Source organism: Musa acuminata, chromosome BXJ1-3, assembly GCF_036884655.1.
Source record: "Musa acuminata AAA Group cultivar baxijiao chromosome BXJ1-3, Cavendish_Baxijiao_AAA, whole genome shotgun sequence".
NCBI lineage: Eukaryota > Viridiplantae > Streptophyta > Magnoliopsida > Zingiberales > Musaceae > Musa > Musa acuminata.
The window spans coordinates 40,320,621-40,347,356 of record NC_088329.1 but is presented as its reverse complement, the minus strand read 5'-3'; the positions used below and the strand labels follow the sequence as shown (position 1 = coordinate 40,347,356).

At 42.5% G+C, this 26,736-nt stretch overlaps 4 protein-coding genes and 1 long non-coding RNA gene across 5 annotated transcripts; 2 read left to right on the top strand and 3 right to left on the bottom strand.

Moving 5' to 3' along the window:
- The first annotated feature begins 4,664 nt into the window (after nt 1-4,664).
- LOC135637893 (uncharacterized) lies at nt 4,665-5,835 on the top strand. The gene is made up of 2 exons (XM_065150764.1): nt 4,665-5,103; nt 5,188-5,835. The coding sequence occupies exons 1-2, from the start codon at nt 4,679-4,681 to the stop codon at nt 5,603-5,605; spliced, it is 843 nt and encodes a 280-aa protein (XP_065006836.1). The 5' UTR covers nt 4,665-4,678; the 3' UTR covers nt 5,606-5,835.
- An 808-nt stretch (nt 5,836-6,643) lies between these two features.
- On the top strand, nt 6,644-13,308 carry LOC103979035 (translation initiation factor IF-2, chloroplastic). Its single transcript, XM_009395044.3, has 12 exons — nt 6,644-8,463; nt 8,560-8,592; nt 8,739-8,852; nt 9,059-9,208; nt 9,291-9,389; nt 9,473-9,535; nt 9,615-9,770; nt 9,961-10,026; nt 11,096-11,332; nt 11,433-11,708; nt 11,810-11,998; nt 12,705-13,308. Exons 1-12 carry the CDS (start codon nt 6,988-6,990, stop codon nt 12,864-12,866), a joined length of 3,021 nt encoding a protein of 1,006 aa, XP_009393319.2. The 5' UTR covers nt 6,644-6,987; the 3' UTR covers nt 12,867-13,308.
- A 319-nt stretch (nt 13,309-13,627) lies between these two features.
- On the bottom strand, nt 13,628-18,556 carry LOC135637887 (glycerol-3-phosphate acyltransferase RAM2-like). The gene is made up of 2 exons (XM_065150756.1): nt 14,978-18,556; nt 13,628-14,835 (listed from the first exon to the last, which is right to left on the bottom strand). Exons 1-2 carry the CDS (start codon nt 15,578-15,580, stop codon nt 13,984-13,986), a joined length of 1,455 nt encoding a protein of 484 aa, XP_065006828.1. The 5' UTR covers nt 15,581-18,556; the 3' UTR covers nt 13,628-13,983.
- A 1,474-nt stretch (nt 18,557-20,030) lies between these two features.
- LOC103979562 (uncharacterized) lies at nt 20,031-24,927 on the bottom strand. Its single transcript, XM_065152460.1, has 5 exons — nt 24,919-24,927; nt 24,369-24,496; nt 20,841-20,921; nt 20,661-20,735; nt 20,031-20,543 (listed from the first exon to the last, which is right to left on the bottom strand). The coding sequence occupies exons 1-5, from the start codon at nt 24,925-24,927 to the stop codon at nt 20,519-20,521; spliced, it is 318 nt and encodes a 105-aa protein (XP_065008532.1). The 3' UTR covers nt 20,031-20,518.
- Nucleotides 24,928-24,959: 32 nt separating this feature from the next.
- On the bottom strand, nt 24,960-25,704 carry LOC135637881 (uncharacterized). Its single transcript, XR_010496410.1, has 2 exons — nt 25,555-25,704; nt 24,960-25,490 (listed from the first exon to the last, which is right to left on the bottom strand). It is a non-coding gene; the product is annotated as an uncharacterized LOC135637881 (long non-coding RNA).
- Nucleotides 25,705-26,736: the final 1,032 nt, after the last annotated feature.

The following is a 26,736-nucleotide window of genomic DNA, read 5'->3' as shown; positions in this document are numbered from 1 at the left end:
TTTATATACTGGTGGGAAGTCTTGAGAAAGCGCGGGATCTGGTGGCCTCGGAAGCGGAAAAGAGATCAATTGGATGGGGACACGTGTCGGCCTCTTTACGTCCAATAGTGGACAGCTCAGCGTGGGCTACCGACAGCCAGCTTCGCCCTGTGGGCGCGCGAATGATGCCCTTCGCAGGCCCACTCGCTTGACCACCCCGCGTCACGATATTATTGGGTGCTTTTGTCCCGGGTCCCACGGCTGCTTGTCGCTAGCTACGCCCACAGTAGACGGGTACGCGATCGAGTAGGTTCTTCCCACAGTGACGTCACCTAAAGGCGCACCCAAAGTAGCCTACGAGCAACTGGGCCTCGGGTCGGTAGCGAAAATAGCCCCCACGTTTGCGAGATGGACCTGCAGTCGCGTGATCGCGATCGGGCGGCCCGCGCTGCTTGGGAACAGCCGAGAACGTGGTCTCAGCTGGCAACGGGTCCCACCAGAACTGAACTCTCGCCTTGGTTGTTTTGCTGGGGTTGACCGGTCGTTGACCCCCCATAGCTACTTCGTGTGGTCCACGGCGCACTGTATCCCTCTTTTCTTCTCGTGACACGTGTAGTTTCTTTTGTCGTGGTCCGAGAGGATTGTTGAGACAAATCCACTCCTCGTACTCGTCCATAGAACTCCCTCGTCTACCCACATAGTGATGGGATAAAAATCAGGGTCCCACCTTCCTGCGCGCGGTACTCGTTCTCGGATGCGTTAATTGGTGAATCCTGGCCGTCGATGGGCCCCAGTACACGTGAGTGGGTGGAGATGGGGAGGAGGGCAGTGGGTGGCGTGACCACAAGATCACGTGGCTGGTGTTCGCGAAGTGGGTGACAAGACAAGGGCGGTGGTGGGATCCTCCGCCGAGCTGGCCGTTGCTAATCTAATTGCACACAAGGTGTTTGATTGGCTACCAAAGCCTTCCATCATCATCAATCCAGGCACTGGCTTCCTCATCCGACTAACGTATAACAACACTTTGCAGGACCGTCATGTGGCCTTTTGTGGTCACACCGACGATGGGTCCGCAATGCTAAGTGAGGAAGGTCGAAGTCCGGGTCGTCGGAGACAGGTGGGCCTTCGCCTTGTTGTCCGACCTACGTTTCATCGCCGTTCTAAACTACTTCATCCTCGACATCAAGCTTCAAATGATTGTTGAACCTGATACCCTGTAACTCTACAATAACAATCATAATTACCGTAGCATATAATTAGATGGGTTACAGGATCAGCATGCCACACTGCTTTAGGAGGATGTCCTCAGCCTCAGCATTTCTGCAAGTGAAGCCATTAGCTAGCTGGCCAAAAACACCAGGTTGTAAGGGATTGAGGATAGTGTTTGTAGGGGACCTGATGGGGTCTTATGAGTTTGCTCCTGGTTTTGATTTCTGCTACAGGTTTCACTCAAAGTTGGCATGCCTAGTTGCAGAATTAGATACAAGATCTTCTTTTGAATCATATATCCAAATCGAAATGGAGAAAATGGCAACCTCCCTAAGATCTCATGGGAAGAAACAACAAATGAAACCATGCCCAGCTCTCATCACCTTATCCTTTTGGAAAACTGACTTGATGTCACGCTGTGCTCACTGTCATGAAGCAGTTTGGAAAACCCAGGTCTCATCAGTCTTACAGACTCTCTGTAAATGCCTTCCATGGAGCCTCTCGACTCCACCCGCACTCTGCGGAGTCCTGTGAGCCAGAACAACAATGAAGGCAGCACTTGCAGGCTTCCTCCTAACCCTCGCTGTCGCCCACCTAATGGTTTCACCTAGGCACGCACTGACGTGCACTGAAGTCGACATGTGCTTGACTCCATGAATCGCATACCTCACCAGGCCAACAGCCGGCGCCGACGCCGGCCTGCCGAGCCGGAGTTAACAGGCTCAGGACGTTGGGCACCACCACCGCCGACCGCCAGTTCGCCAGCACCTGCGTCAAGCAGGCCGCGGCGCACTTCCCCGACCTCAACGACGACGCCGTCAGCGGCCTCACGAGACGGTGAGGCACGCCGCTGCCCTTCCCCATCAACTCAGAGTTTTGACTGTTGCAAGTAGGCCCTCTTCGTGTTCTTTAAGAACCATAGTGTTTGTTTCCACTGGTGATGTTGTCTGATTACTTTGTTGATGTTTCTAATTCATGCAGGATCCCTAACTGGCTAGGTTGAACTCTGCATCGAAGTAAATGGAGGCAGATGAACAAGAGCCGCAAGGAGTTTGTTTATCCTTGTCTCGGACAAGTATTATCTGGCTCAGAATGCCATGTTTGTGATGCTCAGACATCATCTTTTGTTGGCTGCAATGCTCAATGCTTGGCCTGCGATAATACAATCGATCAACTTACACTTCGTCATTGCTTCAATTGATTACTTGCATGCTTCGTTAACCTCTCTTTCCTGAGCTTCCAAGTTCCCATCAAGAGCAAACACATAGTCACCAATGAGAGCAGTGCAGGATGACATCTGATCAGGATATGCACTAATTTCTAATTTCTAATTTCTAATGAAAGAGCTAAATGGTGGCTGGAATTACACGTGGGAAATTTTAGGGGTGATCTAATGTGACACCTAATCAATCATACATCCAAAAAAAAAAAAAAAAGGAGATTTTTATTCCCAAGATATCTCTCTATAAACAAAGTAAATGTTTCATCATCTTCACTTTTTGTTCTTTTTTTCCTCCTCCTAATGCTTCTTTTATTATCTTTTCCTTCTTCATTGGTAGCGATGTCGAATAACGGAATAACGAAGAGGGTCGACGTAGTTAGGATTCCGACGGATGAAATAAAAGGTTGTGAAAATAAGAATATGATTGAAAAGTAAGAGACTATAAATAGTAAAAAATATATTTTATTATTTTTTTAAGGATTATCAATAGTAAGAGGATCGCCAATAACAAATTAAATTTTAATATTTTGAGTCACAAACAATTACCTATTGACATTTTTATCATAGAGATTTATATTATTCGATTCAAAGTCCAACCCAAAACCTACTTCTATTATAGTACGATCTAAGCTGTAATCCAAAACCAAATCCTATCTTAGTGGCAAAATGACAACTCCATAGATTAACGCGTTCATTTCTCTATGATAATGATTCTCTGACTGTCGTCCAAAACTTGTTTGAATCACATAGATTGAGTTTTAGCTCTTGCATTACTTTCTTTTCCCTACTTCATGTTTTCTCTCCTTCTCTGGGAACTGTTATCGTTGTGTTGCACTGTGCTCCTAAAGATTCCTACTGTAAAGTTCTTTATTGAGGAGGAAAAGAAGAGCCTGCTGCTTTTTAGGCAGTCCTAATAACAGTCGTAAAACATCAATGCTTTGCACACTCCTTGTGCAACACAAAGGATGTGAGACCAGGTGGGGCAGTGTTCATTCAGCCTTACAGTTATCATGATTTTGGAGTAAAGAACCAAGAAAGCTTTCTTTGTCATCCAATCTTGAGACAATGGTTTAAGTTTCCTTGGTGATGTTAGTGTGTTGTTGTGCTGTAACAAAAGCAACAACAGTAACAATAAGTCATAATGTCTCAACTATTTGAGGTCAACTCAGCATTTGCATATTCAGGAGTAACTTTGATGATTTTGTCCCTCGACTGTATCTAATGACAAGAACTTGTGTGTATTCTGCACCAAAGATCAGTCTCTCCATCTCAGCACTTTCTTTCATGTGCTGTTGAGTTGCTTCATTAGATCGTATGGCTTTAGGGAACACTTTGGGTAGAGGAGCTGAAGGAAATCACTGCTTTGTCTCGCAGGAACAAACACTGCATGGATAATAAAGGAGCAGCAGTGGCATTTGAAGTTAAAGAAGAAGAAATCTCTGACATGGTCGTTCCAAGCTTTGCTGTTCCTTGTATCATTGCACTGTTGTGCTCTGAGCTAGGAGACAACACAAGTGCCTCCTTCCTGCTGTCTAGATCAAAGAAGGCCATGCCTCTTCATTAGAAAGCATATGTTTCCCCGAGTTTACTCCCACACATCATCTGATTCACCCTTTTCCGGTCATCTTAAAGCCATTGTTACACACTGATATATATATTACATGAAATTTTTCATCTTTTTTAGTCCGAATTGGCTGGTTAGCGATCTTACACGTAGGTGTGTTTGTTGATGGAAAGGTGGCTTCATCATACTATGTCTGCATGGATGTGGGCAGTTATCCTCTCTTCCACATGCTCTTCCTTTCCTTTCCACTTTTCCTCAGTTGTGATACTCTTTTGCCTTTTGCTTTCTGCAAGTAAATGTATACTACTGCAATTATAATCTTTCCAACATTATATGATTGATCAGCAAAAGTAGGAGATCGATTAGCATTTATTGGATTCACACAGCAAATTCCCTGCAATTCAAGCTATATACATATATATATATATATATATATATATATATACATATAATCCTTAGAATACTTGTGAATTAAACAGGCTGATGGCAACAAGTAAATTATTTATTAATTTTAAATAAAATAAATTTGATTTTTTATAATGAATAAGTGGTAAAAAGGAGAAAATAAATTATATATATATATATAAAGAATTTATTAACTATTAAGTATCCGCTTTTTGCGTCGTCGTCTCGCGTCACTATAAAGCACCAACGGCGGGCGTTCATTCCTCCAAAACGGTTCCGAGCCGTCTGATCGTGACGCCATGATGAAGCGCGAATCGTGGCGGACGTCCGCCGGATCGCTGGCAGGCAAGGAGGCGAGGCGGAACCGGAAGAACTCCCTTGACCCCGACGACTTCCGCGACGTCTTCGGCGGGCCGCCAAAGAGCGTCCTTCTCCGCCGCTTCGCCGGAGACCTCTCCGCCTACCGCAGAACCCGACCCTCGCCACTCTCCGACGAGGTGTTACAGCCATCGGCGGGGACAAGGAGGACGTGCGTGAGGACGGAGACGGGGTTCTACGACGACATATTCGGATCGCACTGCGACCTCCGGTCGGCGAGAGGGTCGAGATCGAAGTCCAGCGAGTCGCCGTCGATCTTGAGCTCGGAGCACGTGAGCCCTTCGATCCGCGGCGATTCCACACCCGCGGACGTCGTTCTTTCTTCTTCTCTCGCTTACAAGCTCCGGTGCGTATTCGTGTAGATCTACAGTTAGCATAAGGTTATACCGGGACATTCTCTCTGATTCTTTTGAGACTTCTCCATAAGCAGACCGATCGCAGCACCAAGATGCCATAAATCTTCGTCTCCGCTGTCAGCAAACTCCCGAGAAGATCACAGCAACAGGAGCTCGATCACCATGCAGCGCCCTTCACGTTCCTTCTGCAACTTGTTCGCGCAGCAATCATGCTTCTCGTACCGTGAGACCTCCAACCTTGAAGCCAGCTTCCGCGGGCGCCATGAGAAGCCTCTGCGGTGTGACAGCTCCGCGACAGAGTCACCGGCATCGGGAATGTCCTCTGTTATCTTTGACCACCCGTTACTGCCCGAAGCAGAAGCAGAAGCAGAGGATGTGATGATGGAGGAGGAAGCCGCAGAGTGTTCCTTCAGCATAGAAGTCGGTGGCCACGACATGCAAGAAAGCATCGATGAAGCCATTGCATGGGCCAAAGAGAAGTTCTGGAATTAATCAGATGCTGAACTACTCTTCTCCAAGAAAACTGAAGATCGAAGCTGTGCTTGTGGAGTTCCCAAACAAAACTGGTCAGTGTAATGCATTTATCAGGGCTTCATGGACTCTTTGTAGTGCAGTAAACATCAGTTGCATTGCGAATTCAACTCAGGTGCTAGTTTGACTCCAGACATGGGAGGAGGAGTTCTGTTCTCGGGCTGAAGCACATGAATTCATATAAAAGTGTCTTCCAGATTAGTGGAAAAAGTACCATTGAAATTGGTGAGAGATATTTTTGATATTACTTGAAAAAAAATAAAAATAGAAGATATATTTTAAGAAAAAAAAATAAAAATGAGACTTATTCAGAAAAATCACTCATAATAATTTGATAAAAAAATTATCAAATTATATTAAGAGTAAAAAAATAAAGAGTTTAAAAAATCAGATCAAGCATTTTTTATATAATATTGTGTATATTATATCACAAATGTAATTAGCATTCATGTCATTTGAATTACATGCACCCATTTACATTAATAAAAAATAAAATAATTTTTTTTATGTGAATATGAAATGAAAAATATGTATTTCTGGCTCATCCTCGTCCTCCAACGACATCCATATATATAAACTAATAAAATTGATTGATTTAGTAAAAAATCTTGATAGATGTTCGTAACATCTTAAGTCGAACTTTACTTTTTATAAATAATAAAACTAATAAAATTATAAAAATATAAATTAATTAAATTTGAACCATATTTTTTATAAATATATTTATATAAAATATCATCGTTACATATTATTTATTATTTTTAGAAGATTAAAAAGAGCAATAAAATAATAGCCCGTCGTAGCACCACAAGTAACCTATCATATTGAGTGGATATCCTAAATACCACAAGCCTTATCGCCTACAACGTATATATCGACGAGTGGAGAAGGCGCCACATCTTTCCCCCGACAAACTCCCAAAATCCAACCCCTTTTTCCTACCATCAGTTTCCATACAATTTGTTCTATGATTATTTTTATTATTTATGAGAAAAGATTTCCTCCTCTCTCTCTCTCTCTCTCTCTCTCTCTCTTTTGTTTTGGGGGGAGAAGAAAGAACAAGTCTATCTCAACTTCTTCTGGTACTGCTCTGTCCACAACTACCACCGGGCCTTATCCGTCATCAATTTGAGGCCTCCCGTTCTCTTTTTGGAGTTGAATTAGGGTTTCGCAGGTTCGTCGGAACCCTTGCGTTCGTTAAGTTCCGGTGATAATCGGACATCCTTTCGTTCAAGATTCGAACTCTGTTGTGTTGTTTTGGCCGTTTGAGCGGCGATCGAAAGATGCGATTTTTGTGTTAGTTTGGTGGGAAACGTATGTTTGTGTAGCTTTCTTGTGAAGCAATGGCGTCTCCTGCTTCCCTTGCGTCGCTGGGAAGCGCGAGGCCCGTCTCCTCCCCGGGTGTCTTCGAGGTCTCTGCCTCGGCTGTCACTGTTCGGAGGATTCATGTCGTTTCTAGTATTAGATTTAGTAGCTTCTACGGGTCGATGCAGTGGCGTGTTGCTCGAGGTCGATTTTGTAAGTGTATGGTGACCACCAATTTGATCGAGGAGAGGGGAATTCCGGTCTCTTCCGAGTCCACATTCAAGGTTAGTAATAGCAGTGTTAGCAGAAACGATGATGCCGATCTCATCCTCAAGCCTCCTCTGAAGCCGGTGCTCAGAGCGCCCCCCAATGGTCAATTAGATCCTTCGAACTCGGCCTCCTCTAATTGGTCATCCGACAAGGCTGTTCGTGAGAAGCCGGCGGCCCCAATGGAAGACGGCGAGGAAATGATGGAATCCCTTGGTGAGGTTTTAGATAAGGTGGAAAAACTTGAAACTGCGAATGCGGTCAAATTTGGTGGCAAAGATATCAGGGACACTGGTGTGTCCAATGGCAGCTCCAAATCAGGTAGGCCGGCGAATGCAACTTTGGCTACAAGGAATTCGAAGACAACTAAGAGTGTTTGGCGGAGGGGGAACCCTGTGGCTAGTGTGCAAAACGCAGTTAAAGAACCAGCAAAGGTCAAGGAGGAAGAGGAGAAAAATTCCTCTACAACCACAGTGACAAATACGTTGGGAGCTCCTCCGATTGCACCTTTGAAGCCTCAGATGCCTTCACCAGCCAGGCCAAAGTTGCAAGCAAAGCCTCCAGTTGCTCCACCTACCATTCCTGCAGCCAAGACGCCTGATGTCCGGAGGGAAAGGAAACCGATTCTTATAGATAAATTTTCATCCAAGAAACCAGGTATTGATCCAATTGCCGCTGAGGCGATATTAGCAACCCCTTTGAAGCCAGCAAAAGGGCCCCCACCAACCAAAGCCAAAGATGATCGTCGTAAGAAATCAAGTTCCACGGGAAGTTTGCGCAGACGTATGGTGGATGATGGGAAGATATCCGAGGAGGAAGCCTCGGAGCTTAATGTGCCGATCCCCGGGGTTACAGAGCCAAGGAAAGGAAGGAAATGGAGTAAAGCAAGCCGTAAAGCTGCAAGACTGCAAGCAGCTAAAGCTGCAGAACCTGTTAAAGTCGAGATCCTTGAGGTGGGTAAAGAGGGCATGTTGACTGAGGAGTTGGCATATAACTTGGCTGTCAGCGGAGCAGATATTCTTGCATTTTTGTACACAAGGGGAGTTAGGCCTAATGCAGTCCAGACGCTTGATAAAGACATTGTCAAGATGATATGCAAAGAATATGATGTGGAAGTAATCGAAGTTGATCCAGTTAGAGTGGAAGAGATGGCAAAGAAGAAGGAAGTTCTCGATGAAGAGGACTTGGACATGTTAGAAGACAGGCCTCCTGTTATTACAATCATGGGGCATGTGGATCATGGAAAGGTATCAGTTTTTTTTTTCTTTTGTAAGCTACTCGAAGAGTTAAATCCTTGTACAAATAGACCTTTAATTTCTTTGTTTGGTAATCTTGATTCACAGACGACACTACTGGACTATATTCGAAAGAGCAGGGTAATTTCTGAATCTTTATATTGCATGTTTATCTGTATCAAATTTCTTAGTGATGGGCTCAAGTGTCTTGCAAACCAGTCATAGACAAAATATTCTCCATGTATCTATCACAGCTCTTGAAATTTCAGTCTGACTCATGATTACAGGTGGTAGCATCAGAGGCAGGTGGAATAACTCAAGGTATCGGAGCATACAAGGTTCTTGTGCCAGTCGATGGAAAGCCTCGACCATGTGTCTTTCTTGATACCCCAGGGCACGAGGTATTTGTTTTTTGTTCCTTTTATTCTGCCATCGGAATTTTCAGCTGATATTCCCTTTTGGTTTTAGGACCTCTAGATGGTCTCGGTTTTAGGTATAAAGTAAATTTTGTACTTTTGAGAATAAAGTTATATTGTGCTGACTACTTAACTGAGTGTTACTGGTGAGTTATTCAATGCAACTAACTCCTAGTCTAAAATTCAAACAGGCTTTTGGTGCAATGAGGGCACGTGGAGCGAGAGTGACTGACATTGTCATCATTGTAGTGGCTGCTGATGATGGAGTCCGCCCACAGACTAATGAAGCAATAGCTCATGCAAAGGCAGCTGGGGTGCCTATTGTCATTGCTATCAATAAGGCATGTTAGTTCAGTCATGCTACATGTTGTTCGTATCTGGCATGCAAATAACTAATCATGCATGTTCATTCTGTGGATTCAGATAGATAAGGATGGAGCAAATCCTGAAAGAGCTATGCAAGAGCTTTCTTCTGTTGGCCTTATGCCAGAATTATGGGGCGGTGACATCCCTATGGTTCAGGTTCCTCCCTCTCCCCCTTAAAAATAATAATAACCATTCATTTTTCATGATTCTTAAGAATGTTTCGTGGTCTCCTGAATCAGATCAGTGCTCTTAAGGGAGAGAATGTTGATGAACTGTTGGAAACTGTGATGCTTGTGGCAGAGGTATAAGGTTTGGTCTCAGATTTAAAGTTTGTTCTCTCGGTGAATTCAGTACCTGATTCAGATCTTTCGTAATTTGAAGCTGCAAGAATTGAAAGCCAACCCAAAAAGAAATGCTAAAGGCACTGTCATAGAAGCAGGTCTTGATAAAGCAAAGGGAGCCGTTGCTACACTTATTGTGCAAAATGGAACCCTTAAGAAGGGTGATGTTGTTGTGTGTGGTGCAGCTTTTGGAAAGGTTCGTATTCAACTCGTTACTCAACAATTAAGGGATCTTCCTGGGAAAAAAAATGGAAATGACTATTTACCAGCCTTTTTATACACGTTACCAATGTTTTATCTCGAAATTTTGTATCATGCAATGGTCTTGGTATCTTTCCCTTTCTGATATCTTGCCAATGTTCCACGCCAATTTTTCTCATGAGCAGGTGCGTGCTATGTTTGATGACAGAGGAGGTCGTGTTGATGAAGCGGGACCATCAATGGCTGTGCAGGTTTTTGTTTCTTATACATCTGTATCGTTTGTCCTACTCTTAATATGTTTGAGATATTTACATCACTCAACCAGAATAACTTTATGAACGAGTGAACAAGCTAGTTTGATTTGTCCATGCATATGGGGTGTTTAGCTCGGCCCTTAGAAATGCATTGCATACATAACAATGATGTTAAGCATCGGTTTGCTCGAAATTGATTGTGAGGACTTCTTCCACATCATGGTAAGTGAGAACAAAAAAGAAAAAGATTTACACAATATAGAGTAGTTTCCATTCAACATCATTTTTTTTCTTGCAAATAGTTACCATATTCAATTGGATAAGCTTTTTTTCTTGTTTTCCTATATCACCTTTTTGTCTCCTCACTGCACTTGACACTCGTATGTGTCTCCAAATCTCATGTCCATATTCACCCAAAACTTACATGGGGAACTCATTAAATCTAGTCTAGAGTGCCATTTTTACCTAAATTATTAGTCCAGTCTTGTGCAAAATTCAGATGTCCAGTTAATTTGAAGACCATCTCACGTATGCTGGCTTATGTCCAGCTGTTGCATATGCACAGGCTATGCATCGTTTGGAAAACCTTGTGATGAGGATATGATTCTGTGACAGACTTTTATTTGCGTCAAAATGTCTTAGAAGCTACTACTTTGACAATTCTTTATATTGAAAAATGCTGGATTTGAAAACTGATTAAAAGTGATATGTTGTTGGAACTTGGAGCTTAATGAAGTAATTGATGCTTGAAAAAAAAATGATGAATAACTTGACCATAATGGGAACAACTTGAATCAGAAAAATTATTTTCTCCACATCTAGTAATTTGCACCATACAAAGTAGTTTTTATCCTTGAACAAACTGCTCAACACAAAAGAACAACTAGTGAATTATACACAATGGGATTTTGAGGTACGGCCTTTTTATAATCTCAAAGGATATGTGCATCATAAACTATAATGTGATGTCATGATCTAGTTGTCCTGACTCTCAATATCGTTTTGCTTATTTCTTAACTGCTCTCTCATGCCTTTCCTTCCTCACTTTGAATGTTCAAATTCATAGGTCATTGGTCTCGGTAGTGTTCCTATTGCTGGTGATGAATTTGAGGTTGTTGAATCCCTCGATGTTGCACGTCAAACGGCAGAAGCATGTGCAGAATCATTACAGGCTGCACGGATATCTGCTAAGGCAGGGGAAACGAAGGTCACCCTGTCTTCCATTGCTTCCGCTGTTGCATCAGGAAAGCAGTCTGGTTTAGATGTGCACCAGTTGAATATTATTCTAAAGGTTGATGTTCAGGTAAGATGTCTCCAGATGCATGTTATCTTGGATGTCATATCCAGCACATTGTTTGTACAGGACTCATTTCTGTAAGATTGAATGTTTTCATACATAATAGGGTTCAATTGAAGCTGTCAGACAAGCTCTTCAAGTGCTCCCTCGAGATAATGTCAATTTGAAGTTCCTCCTCCAAGCTCCAGGGGAGGTTAGCACCAGTGATGTTGATCTGGCTGTCGCTTCTGAGGCCATTATATTTGGTTTCAATGTGAAAGCTCCTGGTTCAGTTAAGAGTTATGCAGACAAAAAGAACGTTGAGATACGGCTATATAGAGTCATATACGACCTTATTGATGACATGAGGAATGCAATGGAAGGGCTTCTAGAGCCTGTTGAGGTGAACATTTGACTATCATTAGATTCTTCCTTTTGCATGGATGCCTTGGAATCCTATGCTGACATTTTGTTTTAATCCTAATTATGTTTACAATCTTCTAGGAACAAGTCCCAATAGGAACAGCAGATGTTCGAGCAACATTTGGTAGTGGTAGCGGACGTGTTGCTGGATGCATGGTCACTGAAGGAAAGGTGGTGAAAGACTGTGGTGTTCGGGTTGTTCGAAACGGAAAGACAGTTCATACTGGCACAATTGATTCTCTTCGACGGGTGAAGGAAGATGTAAAGGAGGTAAGCCACAAACAGTTGATCATTGTATGGAGAACAGCTCAACATGATTCATTGTCTACTAATAATTCACAATATTACAGATAAAGCTACTACAAAAACTTGTATCAGGCATACCATGATTGTAGATGGTGCTCAATGTAATTTGAGCACCCAAAATCTTACAAGTTCATAGCAATTAATTTATTTCTGTAGTAAATCTTATTCAGGAAAACGAAAGGAACTCTATTCTAAAATAATTGATGTGTTGTTATTTTATTGCATTCATGCTTTTTAATACATCTTTCCCAATATGGAATATGGTTTTGCTCAAGGAACTTTCGCATATATATCTAATATGGAACTAGTACAAAGTAGCAAGAGTTTCCTGTTGTATTGCTTCATAAAAAATTCTTAGACCAAACATGAATCAAACTAGTAAATCTCTTTTGATGAACAACTTCTTCTGTTTATGTTACTATTATAACTTGGAAGCACCAGGTCTTCAATAATGTTTCCTGAGTTTATAATACATAGAAAGTATAGATGCTTCTTGTTAGCTTAAGACCTAATGAACTTTGTTGCTGTGCAATTTTTTAATGAATCATTCTTTCATTATGTGATGTAGATTTTGGCACACAAGTTTTCCCAAATGCACCTCAGCTTTTGTTACTCACTCATGACAATGTTTTCTATCTCAAACTTAGTGAGCCTTCTTTCTGGTATCCAGGTTGGTGCTGGGCTCGAGTGTGGTATTAGTGTTAATGATTTTGATGATTGGGAAGCTGGAGATGTTATTGAGGCCTTCAATACAGTGAAAAAGCGACGGACACTTGAAGAAGCATCGGCCACAGTCACAGCTGCATTAGTTGGAGCTGGAATTGAGCTGTGAAGCAGGAAAAGACGGCTACAACCGGTCGAGGGTTGAGCAAGCGATGTGCGGTGAATCTGATATTCTCAAATTGTGGTGTCCTGTAAAGCATCCAACGGGTGGTGGTTCAAAACAACTTCAGACTAATTAAGCTTTGGGTAGGTTCGATTACTCGTCACATCTTCATTTGATCTTGGAAGATGCTCGGGTCATCTGCCATATAAGCTATTGTAAAATGAATCTCAGCCGTCTTTTTTCCCCTTTTTTTTGTTTTGTAGAGAAGGGCACTTCACTTTTTAGTGATTCAATTACTTGTAACAGATATAGTCGGAACACAGTTTTATCTTTTTATAATTCAATTGCCCTCTCACGACAAGTCAACGCTGTCCTGAGTTTATTTGATGCCCGGTGTATGAAACCGTACCTAAAGGGAAAATAATGTCATAATGCCTATATTTTTGCATATACTTTCTGTAGATGAAATTATGTTCCCAGTGTGTTTTTGCATGTGTTTTTCTTGTTGTGATACTCATTTAGCTTATAGTGAATCTCAAATCAGTTTCAAGATGGTTGAGTAATCTCACCAGGGAAGATTGTGATAGACTCGGTTAAGGTAAAATATGCAAATGCTGCACAGGAAGAGAAGAGTAAATTCAATTCAAGGAAGGGGAAGATTAACATTATTCACTTGATGAATTCCTATGGTAAAACAATCCACTTCCCAACAAAAATCCGAGGAAAAAACAGAGATGCACTCAGAGGTGAAGCAGTATTTATGTCATATAGTGTTCCTCTGAACATAAGTGTATCTCGTCTTACACTGTCACTTCCCGTCGCTCATTGCCTAAGATTTCTCGCCATAAATGATACCTAAAGTTACTAAGCCACATGCATTATCAAAGACCAATTTGGGTGTTAAAACCCACAGAAATCAAAACATATATATATATATATATATATATATATATATATATATATAGAGTAGCAAGATCGATCCACATTGATTGATCTAATAACCTACCTCTTTGACCTCTACATGCATATGCTAATGTACTGTGGTCGTTCACTACACAACTGAGAGACAAGACGGTGTGACATCCATTCACTTGGTTGGTACGAGCTTGTATCATTAGCCCAATCATTTCCTTGGGTCCAAGCCATCATGGCCGGCGAGCATTCTGTACTTGTCCTTGCGCGTCAAGTTGGTGCACTCGAACCCAATCGTTCGCCCGATCGCCTGCTGGATGTGATTGGCCACATCGTACTTGGATTTCTGCCCGCCCGGTACCTTCGCCAAGAAATCCAACCCGTAGGAAGGGCGGGGATTCATGAGGAAGAAGAAGGAATCCAAGCACTTGTGCCCCCGCACGGTGGTGCCGTAGAACATGCTCCCCTCGTTGGTGACGGCGACCGGCACGATGTCCTCGGCGATCTCCGCAAACAACGGGCTGAACCGGAGCAGGTACGGCTCCCGGCAGGTGGTGCCCTCCGGGCACACCACCAGGTCGCCGTGGCCCAGCGACGACCGCATCCTCGCACCGTCCTCGAAGCGGTCCCGCCTCAGTCGGATGGTCGGGATCGGCGAGATCAGCTCCGACAGTCTACTGACGCTGTACGTGACGGCTGTTACCTTCCGCCGGAGGGCGGTTGATATGATCACGGGGTCGACGAGCGTCCGATGGTTGCAGACGAACAGTGTGTGGCTCCTGCTGCGTGTGGCGGCGTCGGATCGGGGCTCGTGGAATTGGGCCCTGATGCGAACGCCGGTGGCGGCGGTGCACAGGAGGCACAGCTTGTAAGGGGAGGAAAGGCCTAGGAGGATCCTTAACGTGACCAATACGACTCCGAAAGGTATCCACAGGAGAACGATGAGAGAATCCAACGGCGTAGGTAGCGCCACCAGACGACCGTCGTGGAAGATCAACGGCTTCGGGTACTCGCTTCTTGGCACCGGTTGGGCTGCGTCCTGTGGTGTGATGCAGTATCGTTCCTGGGATGGGGGAGACACGTCAACGATCGGCTGAGGTGTGTGTGTGCGTGCGTGTGTCCATTGCGGGAAGCACGTACATCACTCCCATCGCCAACCGAGCACGTCGAAACGAAGCAAATCTACAAACGGTGAGTGTACGTACCGCGCACAAGGACATGAAGGGCTGATCTCTGTCCTTCCCGCACAGTCCAACGTCGATCGCCTCGGCACCTGCCATGGCCGCGTGGAGAGCTTCGAGCCGCCGGGAGCCAGACATGAAGCCGCCCGGCGACGTCAAGCCCAGGAAGAACCCCTGGAACGCCCTCAGCTCCGTGCCGAGCACGCCGTCGACGTCCAGGTACTCCCTGGAGAACGGCTCCGCCATGATCCTCGGGCACGAGGTGATCACGTACCGTTTGCCACCGCAGCCGGCGAAGACACGGTACGCGCTGCGCCGGAGGTTCTCCAGGTAGAACTTGGGGAGGGTGGCCTGCGCGGCCGCCTGGAGATTGACCACCCTGAGGCCCGCTGTGGCGACGAAGATCATCACGCGAAGAGCGACGCACTCGAGGCCGGCGAGCTCCAAGAGCCGCACGAGGGGGGCGAGGAGGAGCAACGCGAGGGCCCGGACGGGGCCGCCGGCTTCCAGGGACACCAGCATGAAGTACGGGAAGAGGCTGCTGGAGATGAGAAGAGCTCCCTCGAACTCCGCGGCGATGCTGCGGTTCTCTTTCCAACGACGAGGAGAAGGTGCAATCGGAGACATGACCAGCCTAAGAGAACTAAGGAAACAGTTTCAGCATTGTCGGCATCTTATAGAGAGCGAAGGCATCGGCCGAAGGATACCGTAGGCGGGCATGGATGGGAGGGGTTTCACGAGCCACGAGGTGAGAGCGAGGGAGAGGCACTCGTACTTGTCCCGACGCTGGCCATGCAGAAATTGGGGTCTTCTTGATCCATTATAAGTAGCAAAGAGAATGGTCATCATCGTGCCAGGGTAGAAGAACAGGTGGTAGTATCACAAGCATTCACACAAAAATCATCCAGGGAAACACAATGTATGTGTTTTACCACCGGTCATGCTCAAAAGATGAGGTTCTTCAACCCTCAGTCACACAAAATACAATGGATGTTGTTGGATAAAGGCATCTGTGTTTGATGAAAAGGGTAGCAGCAACAACGAGCGACACACAGGAGCAGATACAGAGCCGGCCTTCGTGGAAGGGTTTCTCACAGATATCAAATCAGACCAAGTGACTCGTTGACCACCTTATGGTGTGGCAATCATAATCTTGCCAGCAAAATAGAAGTAAAAACTGGGAAGAACAGTTACAATCGGCAAGACAACATCAGCTTGAGTTTTAACTTGGAGCCAATCAAGTTTAGCACCCTTTTGCTTCTGTTTTTGAAGTAGAATCTGTCGTTTCATACAGGATTCTCATTCCTGCTTACACTGCAAAAATCGACTACATTAACTTCCATAGCCATCGAAGCTAAGTCAATAAGTATTGATCCCAGCAACCAGGGAACGTCCAAAGAGTGATTTTAAATGGTTAATGATCTTCTCAGAATCCAATTCTGAAGCCAACATTGCTTAGGTCTGCTATTATACTCTTCTCAACCCAGCTAAGATAGTGAGGCTTTCAGCCTGTTGTGACTCCCCGCTCTTCGAGGACCACATCCTATTGATACCAGCACTTCCATCAAGGCCTCTGGCTTTTGTTAAGCACACACTAAAGATGAGTCAAAGAGGAAAAGCAGTAGGGTCTTGCAAAGACCTTGACCTCCAAATCAATTGTTGCGTGCAGACTGAACTCTCAGGCAAAAACATTTTGGCCCAACATAATGATCAAAATCAATTAATGATAGGCAAGTGGTAATCAGCATCAAATGAGGAGGTACAGTTGAAACTAACAGGACACCGGCAACTGATGGTATCATAGCGTTTGAAGGACCACAGTGGCCCGAAGTTGCCAGCCAAGGAAAGAATAAAGCAACTCTAATCACCAAACTTCACCATAGTCAAGAATGCAAATAACAAATGGGAATAAGATTAAAAGAAACTGAAAAGAGTAAAAGAGTAATGCTATTCATGTGTAGCATAGAGAGTGGTTAAGGTACCTCAAAACATGCAGTTGGAACCCGAGCCCGAGGAAAAGATGGTTTGAAGTCGTGCTTATTCACGGCAAAGAATAAAGTTCATGGAGATAAGCTAAAAAAAAGTTAATGGAAACTTGGCAAGAATAAAGTTTGAGAATTATCTTAATTTCTATTGTTATATACAGGCGCAATCTATATACAACAACAATAATAATAATAACAAAATCTTAAATATCAATCATTCGGTATAATTTATATATCATAATCTACTGAACTTTGCAATAAGAATATTCACCAGTTTGGGATGTTTACATACCAAAGCATTGTGTCTTTAAAACGAGGCCTATGTTAACCCACCGCAAATGCAATGAATAATGTGAAGATTAAGACTGATGCCATGATAGCAACCCTCAAGTACTGATTTCCATTAAAAGGGTAACAAGCAACAAGCATAATAAATTTGTCCAAAGACCTTTATCACGGCCAATATCAATAACACTAGTATAACAAATTAATAATTACCATATTTAATAAGGTCACTTCATTGCGACATATATGACCAAGGTTGAATTATAGAAAAACTTATCTTAAATCACTGAGATGACCCTCACCAAATCCAGCATTGATGGGAGTCTCATGGGTTTGTTTTTTACTAGGTTAGCAACTGAATGTACATGTTTCCGATTGCTCTTATCGATCTTGTCTGAATGGGAGAACAAAAACTTAGAATCTTGATATTGATAATGACATGAACAGGCCTAAGTTTATCGTGAAATGATTTTTGCAAATATCAAATGGGACAATCAAGTTGGAAAGTCCACCAAAATATTTTCATGGAAGCTTAAAGTTAAAGCTTAATTTTGTAAATATAAAAGAAGGTTAGAAAATGAAGATAAAACTATTGGAATAAAAAGAGAAAATTACTAAAAAGAAACATCAAGGGTAAACATAGCTGAATAAGTCTCAGTTGACACTCTACAAAACCATTGGTTCCACACATTAAATTCTTAAATCAATGATGAGAAAAGAACCACCCAAATTGAGGAGGATACGATACCTCTACATGTAGAAGAGCTTCAACTTAATAATTCTTTTATATCCTAGTAATCTAATCCTTATAGTGCTCAATGATTCAACATCCCTAATAAAAGAACCCAAATCAGAGTCGTACATAAAACTACGAGTCACCACATCGGTGAGAAATATAACAGATCCAAAAATCTATGCAACTTTGGCGTCAGATGGTCAATGCAAATGGATACTCCATACAAGATGGCACCGAAACAGAATCCGACATGAAACCTTCGCTACAATCACAGCAAGGCAATCGAAGATTGAGCTATCGGTAAGCATGACAAAGAGATGATAAGCAGAGTATATTTCTATTGCTTGAATCTGAAACGACCACCACTCCCATTCAAGAAAAACACAGATGTGGTAGTGCAGAAGAAAAGAAAACACAAATAATTCAAGAACAAGACGGTACCGCTTGTCCCGAGTTTGACGCCGTGGGTCACCCTAACCTATTGAATCTGCGATTGGTTTCCGACTGACTGCTTTGAGAAGGGATTCCGACCAGAATCTGGGTCGGGAATGGAGCGCGTCGAGGGAGACGAACGAAGAAGCGCTCGCGCCGAACCAATTCTTCAGATAGGTCGGTCTCAACGAGTTCGATTTCGGAGACCGTATCATATACCAAAGGAGAAATACGTCGTGGACGTGGACGTGTACCCAAAGCACCGTAGATTAGTATACACGAGTAAATGAGCTTATTTATTTTCTTTTTAAAAATTATAAAAAAAATTAAATATAATTTTTTTAAATATAAAAATCTCGATATTGATAAGAGTCTAAGTATAAATGATAATTAACCCTCTTTTTCTAAAAATGATAATTTCAAATTAGATCGATGTAATTGAACCAGATATATGAATTATATAACACATGAATTAATTATTTAACTTTTATGAACAATCAATTATACTTCAACCAAGTTATGATGGGAGACCAAATTGGTAGCCCTACTTCACCCAATTTTAGTCATAAACTGGGAAAGAGCTCCATAAATCCCTCCGAACCGGGACTTTATTTGACCGGACTCCCAAGAATAGGCTTGGTGAAATAAGAACATGTCAAAGACATCCTGGCTGCGGCCTCAGACGAGGCGTATACCCTCTATTCCTAAACTACCCCTTTGGCAGGTTCGACGAAGGTTGATCTTAGGTGATGGTATTTTGGTAACAAAGAGGAATGTCGAGGACAATAGCCTAAAGCTCGGCTCTATAAAGATCCTGCCGCCTCTGCGGCGTATCAACAAGCGAGTTGAAGTCAGAGGAGCTCAAGCAATACGACTCACGAGAGAGGATGGCCGGAGTGCAATTAGCTTCCTTCTTCTTGGAGACGGCGCGGAGCTCCCCGCGGTCGCCCAAGGCCCAGTTTGCGGAGGTGGCGCCGTGGCGACTAACCTGCACGAGGCGACAGCGCCGAGCCACCCTCGACACCATTGTGGAGGAAGACTTCTCGGACGCGCTCGACAACTCGACGGCGTCCGTGTCGAGGCCGTCGTCGCTGTCCGGAGCTTGCATCTTTGTACAATATCTTAGTTTATTTCCTTCTTCTTCTTCTTCTCGTATCTTCTTGCTCGTGGTTTTGGCATGGTTTTTGAGGATATATATGTGAATCGCAGAGTCATGTGCCATGTATCTTTGTACATCAATCGAGTTACAGCTTATTGTTCTTGCCGATACTCTTCTGATGCTATAGAGCTAAGAATTCAACCTCTTGATGAAACAAGTCGCAAGTAAATGAACAATCTCTTGCTGAATACGGCACACATTGCTTCTGGTCCGACAAGATCTACCGATATGGCTTACTGCTAATTCTTATACACCTACAAGCGCTGCATCGAATGGATATATAGCGGAGGACATCTCAGTTAGGAGAAGTCCTACCAAATCAATTCCAAATTAGAGATGAAAAAGGATGACAGTTTAACGCATGAGAAGTGCAGGAAACAAACCTTATTATGTTCTCTAGTCTGCTCAACATGCAACATTCACGAGTTCGCTGGTTTTCAAGGGAGAATCTTCATGCTATGTCAAGAACATAAAGGGCAGTTTCAGTAATGTGGAGCTCAATACATCAAGAGGTTTTCCTGGGATACTTGAAGTATATACTTGTTAAAGAAGCAAAAAATATCAATATATCATAACCGCTTTTCAATTACAATTGTTGGAACCAGAACACTACTAGAAAGTTTTGATCACAGATGTAGAGGACTTCATGGTAGTAGTCAGCACAGTTCATGATATTATTGCAAAGTTGTACCTTTTAGTTCATACTCTGATTGATTGCAAAGTGCTAACTCTCTTTACACCTCAATGAAAATGAAATCAGTATCTTCCTCTTTTCATCTTCCGCATCCCCATTAGTTGCTTTATCATGTTCCTCTGGTTCTTTAGCCAAAGATGGAAGGATGTTCCTTGCTTTCTGATCATGTGGGAACCCAATTGGGCACTGATGTAAGCAAACTGGATAACAGCACTTAAAATCAGGGTTCATGACATGGGCACCCATGATGATAGAAAAGATGGTCTGGTTGGCTTCAGCACCTTTGAAAAGCATCCTCTCTACATGCATTACATTTCGAGATAATTCAATTTTGTATAACCTCTCATCACGGTCCCATAGACAACATTTGGATTTGAATTTTGAACCATCTTCTTTAATACAGCAAAAAAACTTACTGAGCTCCAGCCATATCAGCTGCAATTTCATAAGCAGATAGCATTATTGCATACGAGCATAGGTCAGGTTCACACCTGCAGTACCCAATGGAGACATTAGTTATGCAAGCATGGTAGCTATAACTCCACTGTAAATTAGGATAAAGAGAAAAAAAAGGTTGCAATTGTCTCCATTCATACATTTTAACATAGTACGTGTTTTCTCCACCATTCAAGATAATGCAGTCAACAAGCAAGATGTTATATGCTTTCCATGTTGGCCTGAAGGAGAGAAAAGAGACAATGCCGTTGTGAACGAGTATCCATAAGCCAAAGGCTTGAAGAAGATCAACAATGTGATGCAGCATTAGAATGAACAAAGCATGAAATTTTATAAATGACTACGATCAACAACAAAGAAGTGTCTCACTCCAAATTCAGGCATGTTAGCTACTCTTGCATCAATCACATTTTAATGCACCTTAGAGTCTATCTGCTGCATTTAGCTCCACAACTTACCCAACAGCCATGCGAAAAAGAGTACAATTAAATAAATCCTTTCAACCATCAGTGAGTCACTCTTTACCCTCAGAAACCTCTGAAATGTTGTACTGCATGCTATGCTATGGTTGCATTGCTTCCTAGATAAGCTATACATTGATTATTTGAGATGTCAATTTAGTGTTCCCAAATGTCCAGGGGAACATACCTACTCATATGAATGCAGATCCATGTACAAACTCTGATTTTCCTCGAAGCTGTGATGGCTCAGTGGACACTATCTCTTCCAATGCAGGAACTGTTTTTTTTATTGCCGATATGCAGGGTAATTTTGTTGCTGCAGGCTGCAACAACCACTCCGCAACGCCATTAGAAGCTGAATGTTGGCAATACCTGAAGGCCTTCATTTTGCTCACTGAGAAGGCCTCACTCAAATCACAATCAGATCAGACTTCAAAACCCTGATCAACATGTTGTCCAAACCCAACATCTTCCCTTGGCATCTAAAGAATATCTGTGAAGACATCCTTTACCATGCCAAAGCCGGATTTGTTAATCATTGTTGTGACATACACAAATCCGAGTTATTCAGACCATAAACTGGCCAACTTTGCTAGATCAAATGTAACCAATGTTTTTTGGTGAGGTTCTTCACCTCCTCACATTTTTTATCAAGTTCTTATGAGCTAATGCATTTTCCTTTTCTTTAAAAAAAAGTGATCACCAATTTCTTTATAAAGTCATTTAGAACATATCGACTTAATTTTAACTACAAACATTCTACACTGTGGCCATCAAAATCGTTTTCACTAGTAACTTAGGCATCTTTCTAATAAGGTGGTTCTTTTAAGCTAGTTATTTTCCAATTAGTCCACATTTAATGCGAGTGTGCTGCTTCAATAGATCTAAGATCAAGTCGTGGGATGAAAGATGTAGAAATCTAATATCAATGCAACACTGGAGCTGATGAGAAAAATTAGTAGATCATGCTGGAAATAGTTTCACTGAACTGTACTTCATATTCTCTTTCCATCTATTTTCTTGAAAAATTGGCAATGTCCTTCTAGCTTGATCATAATTTTCTGCTTCCTTATACATGAAAATCATCATATGGAACATTTTCAGGTCTGGCTTACAAGATCTTTCTTCATTTAGAAGGCATTCAAAACCAACTTCCGGTCATTGATCCATTTCAATAGTTCATAGCAACCAATCCATACACCGTGCATAACAAGTTGATAGCATATGGCACTGGTACAATGTCTTGACAAATAGATTTTGAATGACAATGCCAAGTACAGCAATTATACAACTTGACATTTGAACCATTCCAGTGCACAGAATTCATACAAGAGAACTGTTGAAATCCATATTCTGATATTTTTATTTCTTTTCACTGAAGCTTTCATGGCTACTTGTGCCTTCATATTAAATGCTTTGCTGTTTGCAAGTTACTTTCTGTAGTTCTTTTTTTCTCTTTCTTTTCTTCTTAAGTTGAAAAATTATTTTTAAAAAATAAATCATAGACAGAACCGCAAAGAAGAGAAATAGGACTGTGAAGTAAATAAAATACAGAAAAAAAATCGGCAAAGAGACAATTATAAATCAGTAGTTAATTTAAATTTAGCATTTGGTCTAGTAAGGGTTGAGACCATTGATATTCGTACGAACTGTCTCAAATGTCCAACATAAGATGGGGCATTCCCAACGAGTAGGGGATCACAAATATTCAAAAAAAAGAAGAAGAAAATTTAGGTATAATGATATGCTAAGTTAAATAGTAGTGTTATGCCAAAAAACAGCTTAAGTTGACTATTAATGTTTAGAACAAAAGAGTTGACTTCTTATATTTCAGATGGATGAAGTAGCACATCATGTTTGGTTAGTTTTGCTTTGTTGAAATGGATATAGCAGAATATAACTGTCGGCCTGAACTTAACCTGTTTAATATTTATGTCAACAAATTTAAATCTGAACTAAACCACCTAACACAGAGGTAATCTGATGATACACATATCAGATATTAAACAGGTTAAATCAGGTAAGACAGGGACAAGGATGACACGGAATACCTACTCGAGTCTTGATGAGATTTGACCTGACTACAAAGGAACCCAACAAGTCGAACAAGATTAATCACATAACTTGACCAATCTACTTGTTGATAACACAATACAGATAAATTTTAATCCAAGAACAATAAGCAGGCTAAATCAAATAAATCCCATCTATTGACCTTGAACCTCTACTCTTCGTGCCAGCCTGTTACATGACAAAATTCATACAAGCCAAAAGCAAACTGATAATTTTGTATCAAGTTTGTGTCCATTTGGATTGCCGCGTCAGAAATTGTCACTTCTAACAAGAGGTTATATATTTCATTGTCTATTAAATTATATCAGTATGCACAGGAAGACTGCTTTGAAATTGACAAATTGTATAAGAAGTAGGACTTTTTTTTTATGATTTAAGCAAAAAAAACAGAAAAAAGGATTCACCTCGATAGAAGTTTAATGAATTATTTACTGTCATTAATGATGGATCAAGACCTGATGCTGCATCCTTCCAAAGGTTTACTGCTGAGCTTTCTCATATGCTTCCATCAAGACAGTATGAAATATCACACTAGGAGAGTAACCCTTCTTGTTTATAGACTTCAGCACTCCCTCTTGCTTATTGAAATTTCCTAACCCTCTATACTCTGTAGCACGCATTAAAAGATTCCATCTCATTAAAATCCCACTAATGTTGACTCTAAGCCATTCTGGAATCTGAAATGATAATCTGTAGACACGAAAAATTTAGAATGTGTCGCAGATATATTAACATTTGCATGTTGAGTACAGCCAAATACATAATAGTAGTTCCTCTAACTCAACTAAAGAAGGTAAACAATCATACTGCCTACGTTTCACCTCCCCCTTCCCAATAATCATAATAATAATAAATATGATGGTGATGATGATGTTATTAGAGTTCTTGCAACTGAAGCATAACTTCTGATGAGTTATATTTAAAAATCAGTGACCTGCTAACTACACAAACTCAAATCAAAAAATGAACATTTCACGGAAATCCCAAATCCATCATAAAAACATACCTTAAGTATCATACCCCTACCTCAGTCTACTCAAATCATCGACAAATTTAGCAAAGAAAGATATCAAAGGGAATCCTTGAGTTGCCAAATTGTTCTGAATGAGAAATACCAAGAAAGCCGCAACTCACCATATATTGGAGGAGAAGAGAGGAGAGACCGAGACCCAATTGCTACCATTAGGGATCTCGAACGAGCGAACGAACGGGAGAAAGCGGGCGACAGGAAGCAGAGGAGGGATCACCCGCCGTAAAACCCCCTATATACCCCCTTGGTACCAAATCTGTTGTGGTCAGCCTGTCCGATTCGGATCCATCGGTTGCGATTAGGTTCATCGCGGTCGATTTGGCCGCGCTTTCGAGTTCATTGTGGTCGGACCGGATTAACCAACCCGAACCCGATCCCAGCCTATTGACCCAACCAAACAACATAATTTACTTCAGATATCAAGTTCATTGTGGTCGGACCGGATTAACCAACCCGAACCGGATCAGAGCCTATTGACTCAACCAAACAACATAATTACTTTAGATATCAAGTTCATTGTGGCGGACCGGATTAACCAACCCGAACCCGCACTGTTGACCCAATCAAACAGCATCATTTACTTCAGCTTTCAATCAATGAGGAATGATTTCTTCTGGCTATAATATATAGCGTGATTTATATTCCACGTATAACCGTCGTCATCGATCGCTATCAACCTCTCAAGAGAATAGCACTGCACGAACATGAATCCATCAAAGTCCATATTAACTGGAGAACAAAGAGCCAATACAACAACCGTGCAGCAAACAAGTTCAGATGGCAGTTTCGTGATGATGGCTGTAAGGGGAGGACTATACGGCCCTCGTCTTCCTGTTCTGCAGAAACCTCTGCAGCGATCGCTTCATCGACAGGCTTCGATTCAGCAGCGGCGGCGGCCGTGTCGGCGCAGACGGCGTCGCGTCCGGAGGAGGAAACGACGAGCCCTGTCGTCGGCTGCTCTGTTTCTGAGCCTCCACGTCCTCCATCTCCCGCTTGGCCGAGCTTATGATGGCTCTCGCCTGCAACACCTCTCAGCGATGAGCAACCCAAAGCTTCCGAAACACGACACGAGTTATATTCATGCGTCGAGTTCCGTTCTCTCTGCAACGCCTCTGTTCCATAACTGAATCTCCGTCACGTCGCAGACCCAGATCTGACCATTGTAGAACATGGTAATCTGCTGCTCCGGCGGCTGTGGTGCTTTCCCGGCTGCCTTCTCCTCCACTCTACGTCATCGCAGAGAGAGTTCAGATCCAGTGGTAAGCACAAACAAGAATCGAGCAGCGATACCTGCTTGAACTGGCAGAGGTGTCGGAGTAGGAAGAGTGGCGATGATACACGCCGCCGGGGCTGAGGCTCAGCTCGGTGTCACAGTGATCGATACTTCCCAGGGATACAAACAGAAGAAGACTAGTGGCAGTCATGGTGCAAGGATCAACCCTTGACGGTCTAAGAGATGGCCGGGTGGGGAGGAAGGAGATGGTCTTATATAACGTGTGCAGTGTGTGCGTTAAGATGGGGAGCGGAGGAAGTGCACGAGTTCCTCATGTGCGGAAATAATTGCGGGACCGGCGAGAAGTGGGCATGTGATTTGATCCCTCGCCGAGGTGTAGAACAAGCGGTGCTTTCATGGGTCGTATTCTTCTTTCTTTTCTTCCCCGACACGCTGTTTGCTGCTCGTGTTTTCTGCTTCGACGTGACGAAGAAGCCTTTTGGTCCTTTTGGTTTACTGCACCGCTGATCAATGTCTTCTGGAATGAGGGAAACTACACGAAACGTGAAACAGAAACTCCACAACAACAGATGGAAGTCAAAACAATCACAGGATTCTTGTGAGACCGAGGAAGAAAATTAGAGCAATTTTATATGGTGGATTTGGGAACCCATAAGATATATGGATAATTGTTATTGTTCTTCTGCGTATTTAACTCCACTTGATGGGGAGGAGTTGAGCCGTTGATTGATATACGGTGCGCAATCATCCTGTGTCATGTCATGTCTTTTTCTCTATGACTTCTGCTATAACTACATGCCAGCTGCTATCACTTCATCATATAATGTGTGGGTTCAAACACACATTTATTTCATGATCCAAACATGAGACTCATTAATTGAAGAGATCAAGTGGCAAATCTCGTCCGGTGAGTCGCAAGTGACAAAGACATCCTATGCACATTGTGTCCGTGAAGGATAAGATGGATCGGCAAACATGATTGAATGCAGATATTTCGACATGCTTAACAGTGGAACTTGGACATCTGTGAACACTTTATTCTTTGTCAAATAGAAGATGATGAATACGTGAAGAATTTTGTTCTATCAATATAAGATGGCTTCCAATGTCTTATTTTCTCTGTTAAGATACATGAGTAGTCGATGGACTTAATCACAAAGAATAATCTCATGGATCAGTGCTTTAGATGTGTTGATTCGCTTTCGACATCCAAAGCTTAATCTGACTTTACAGGCCAT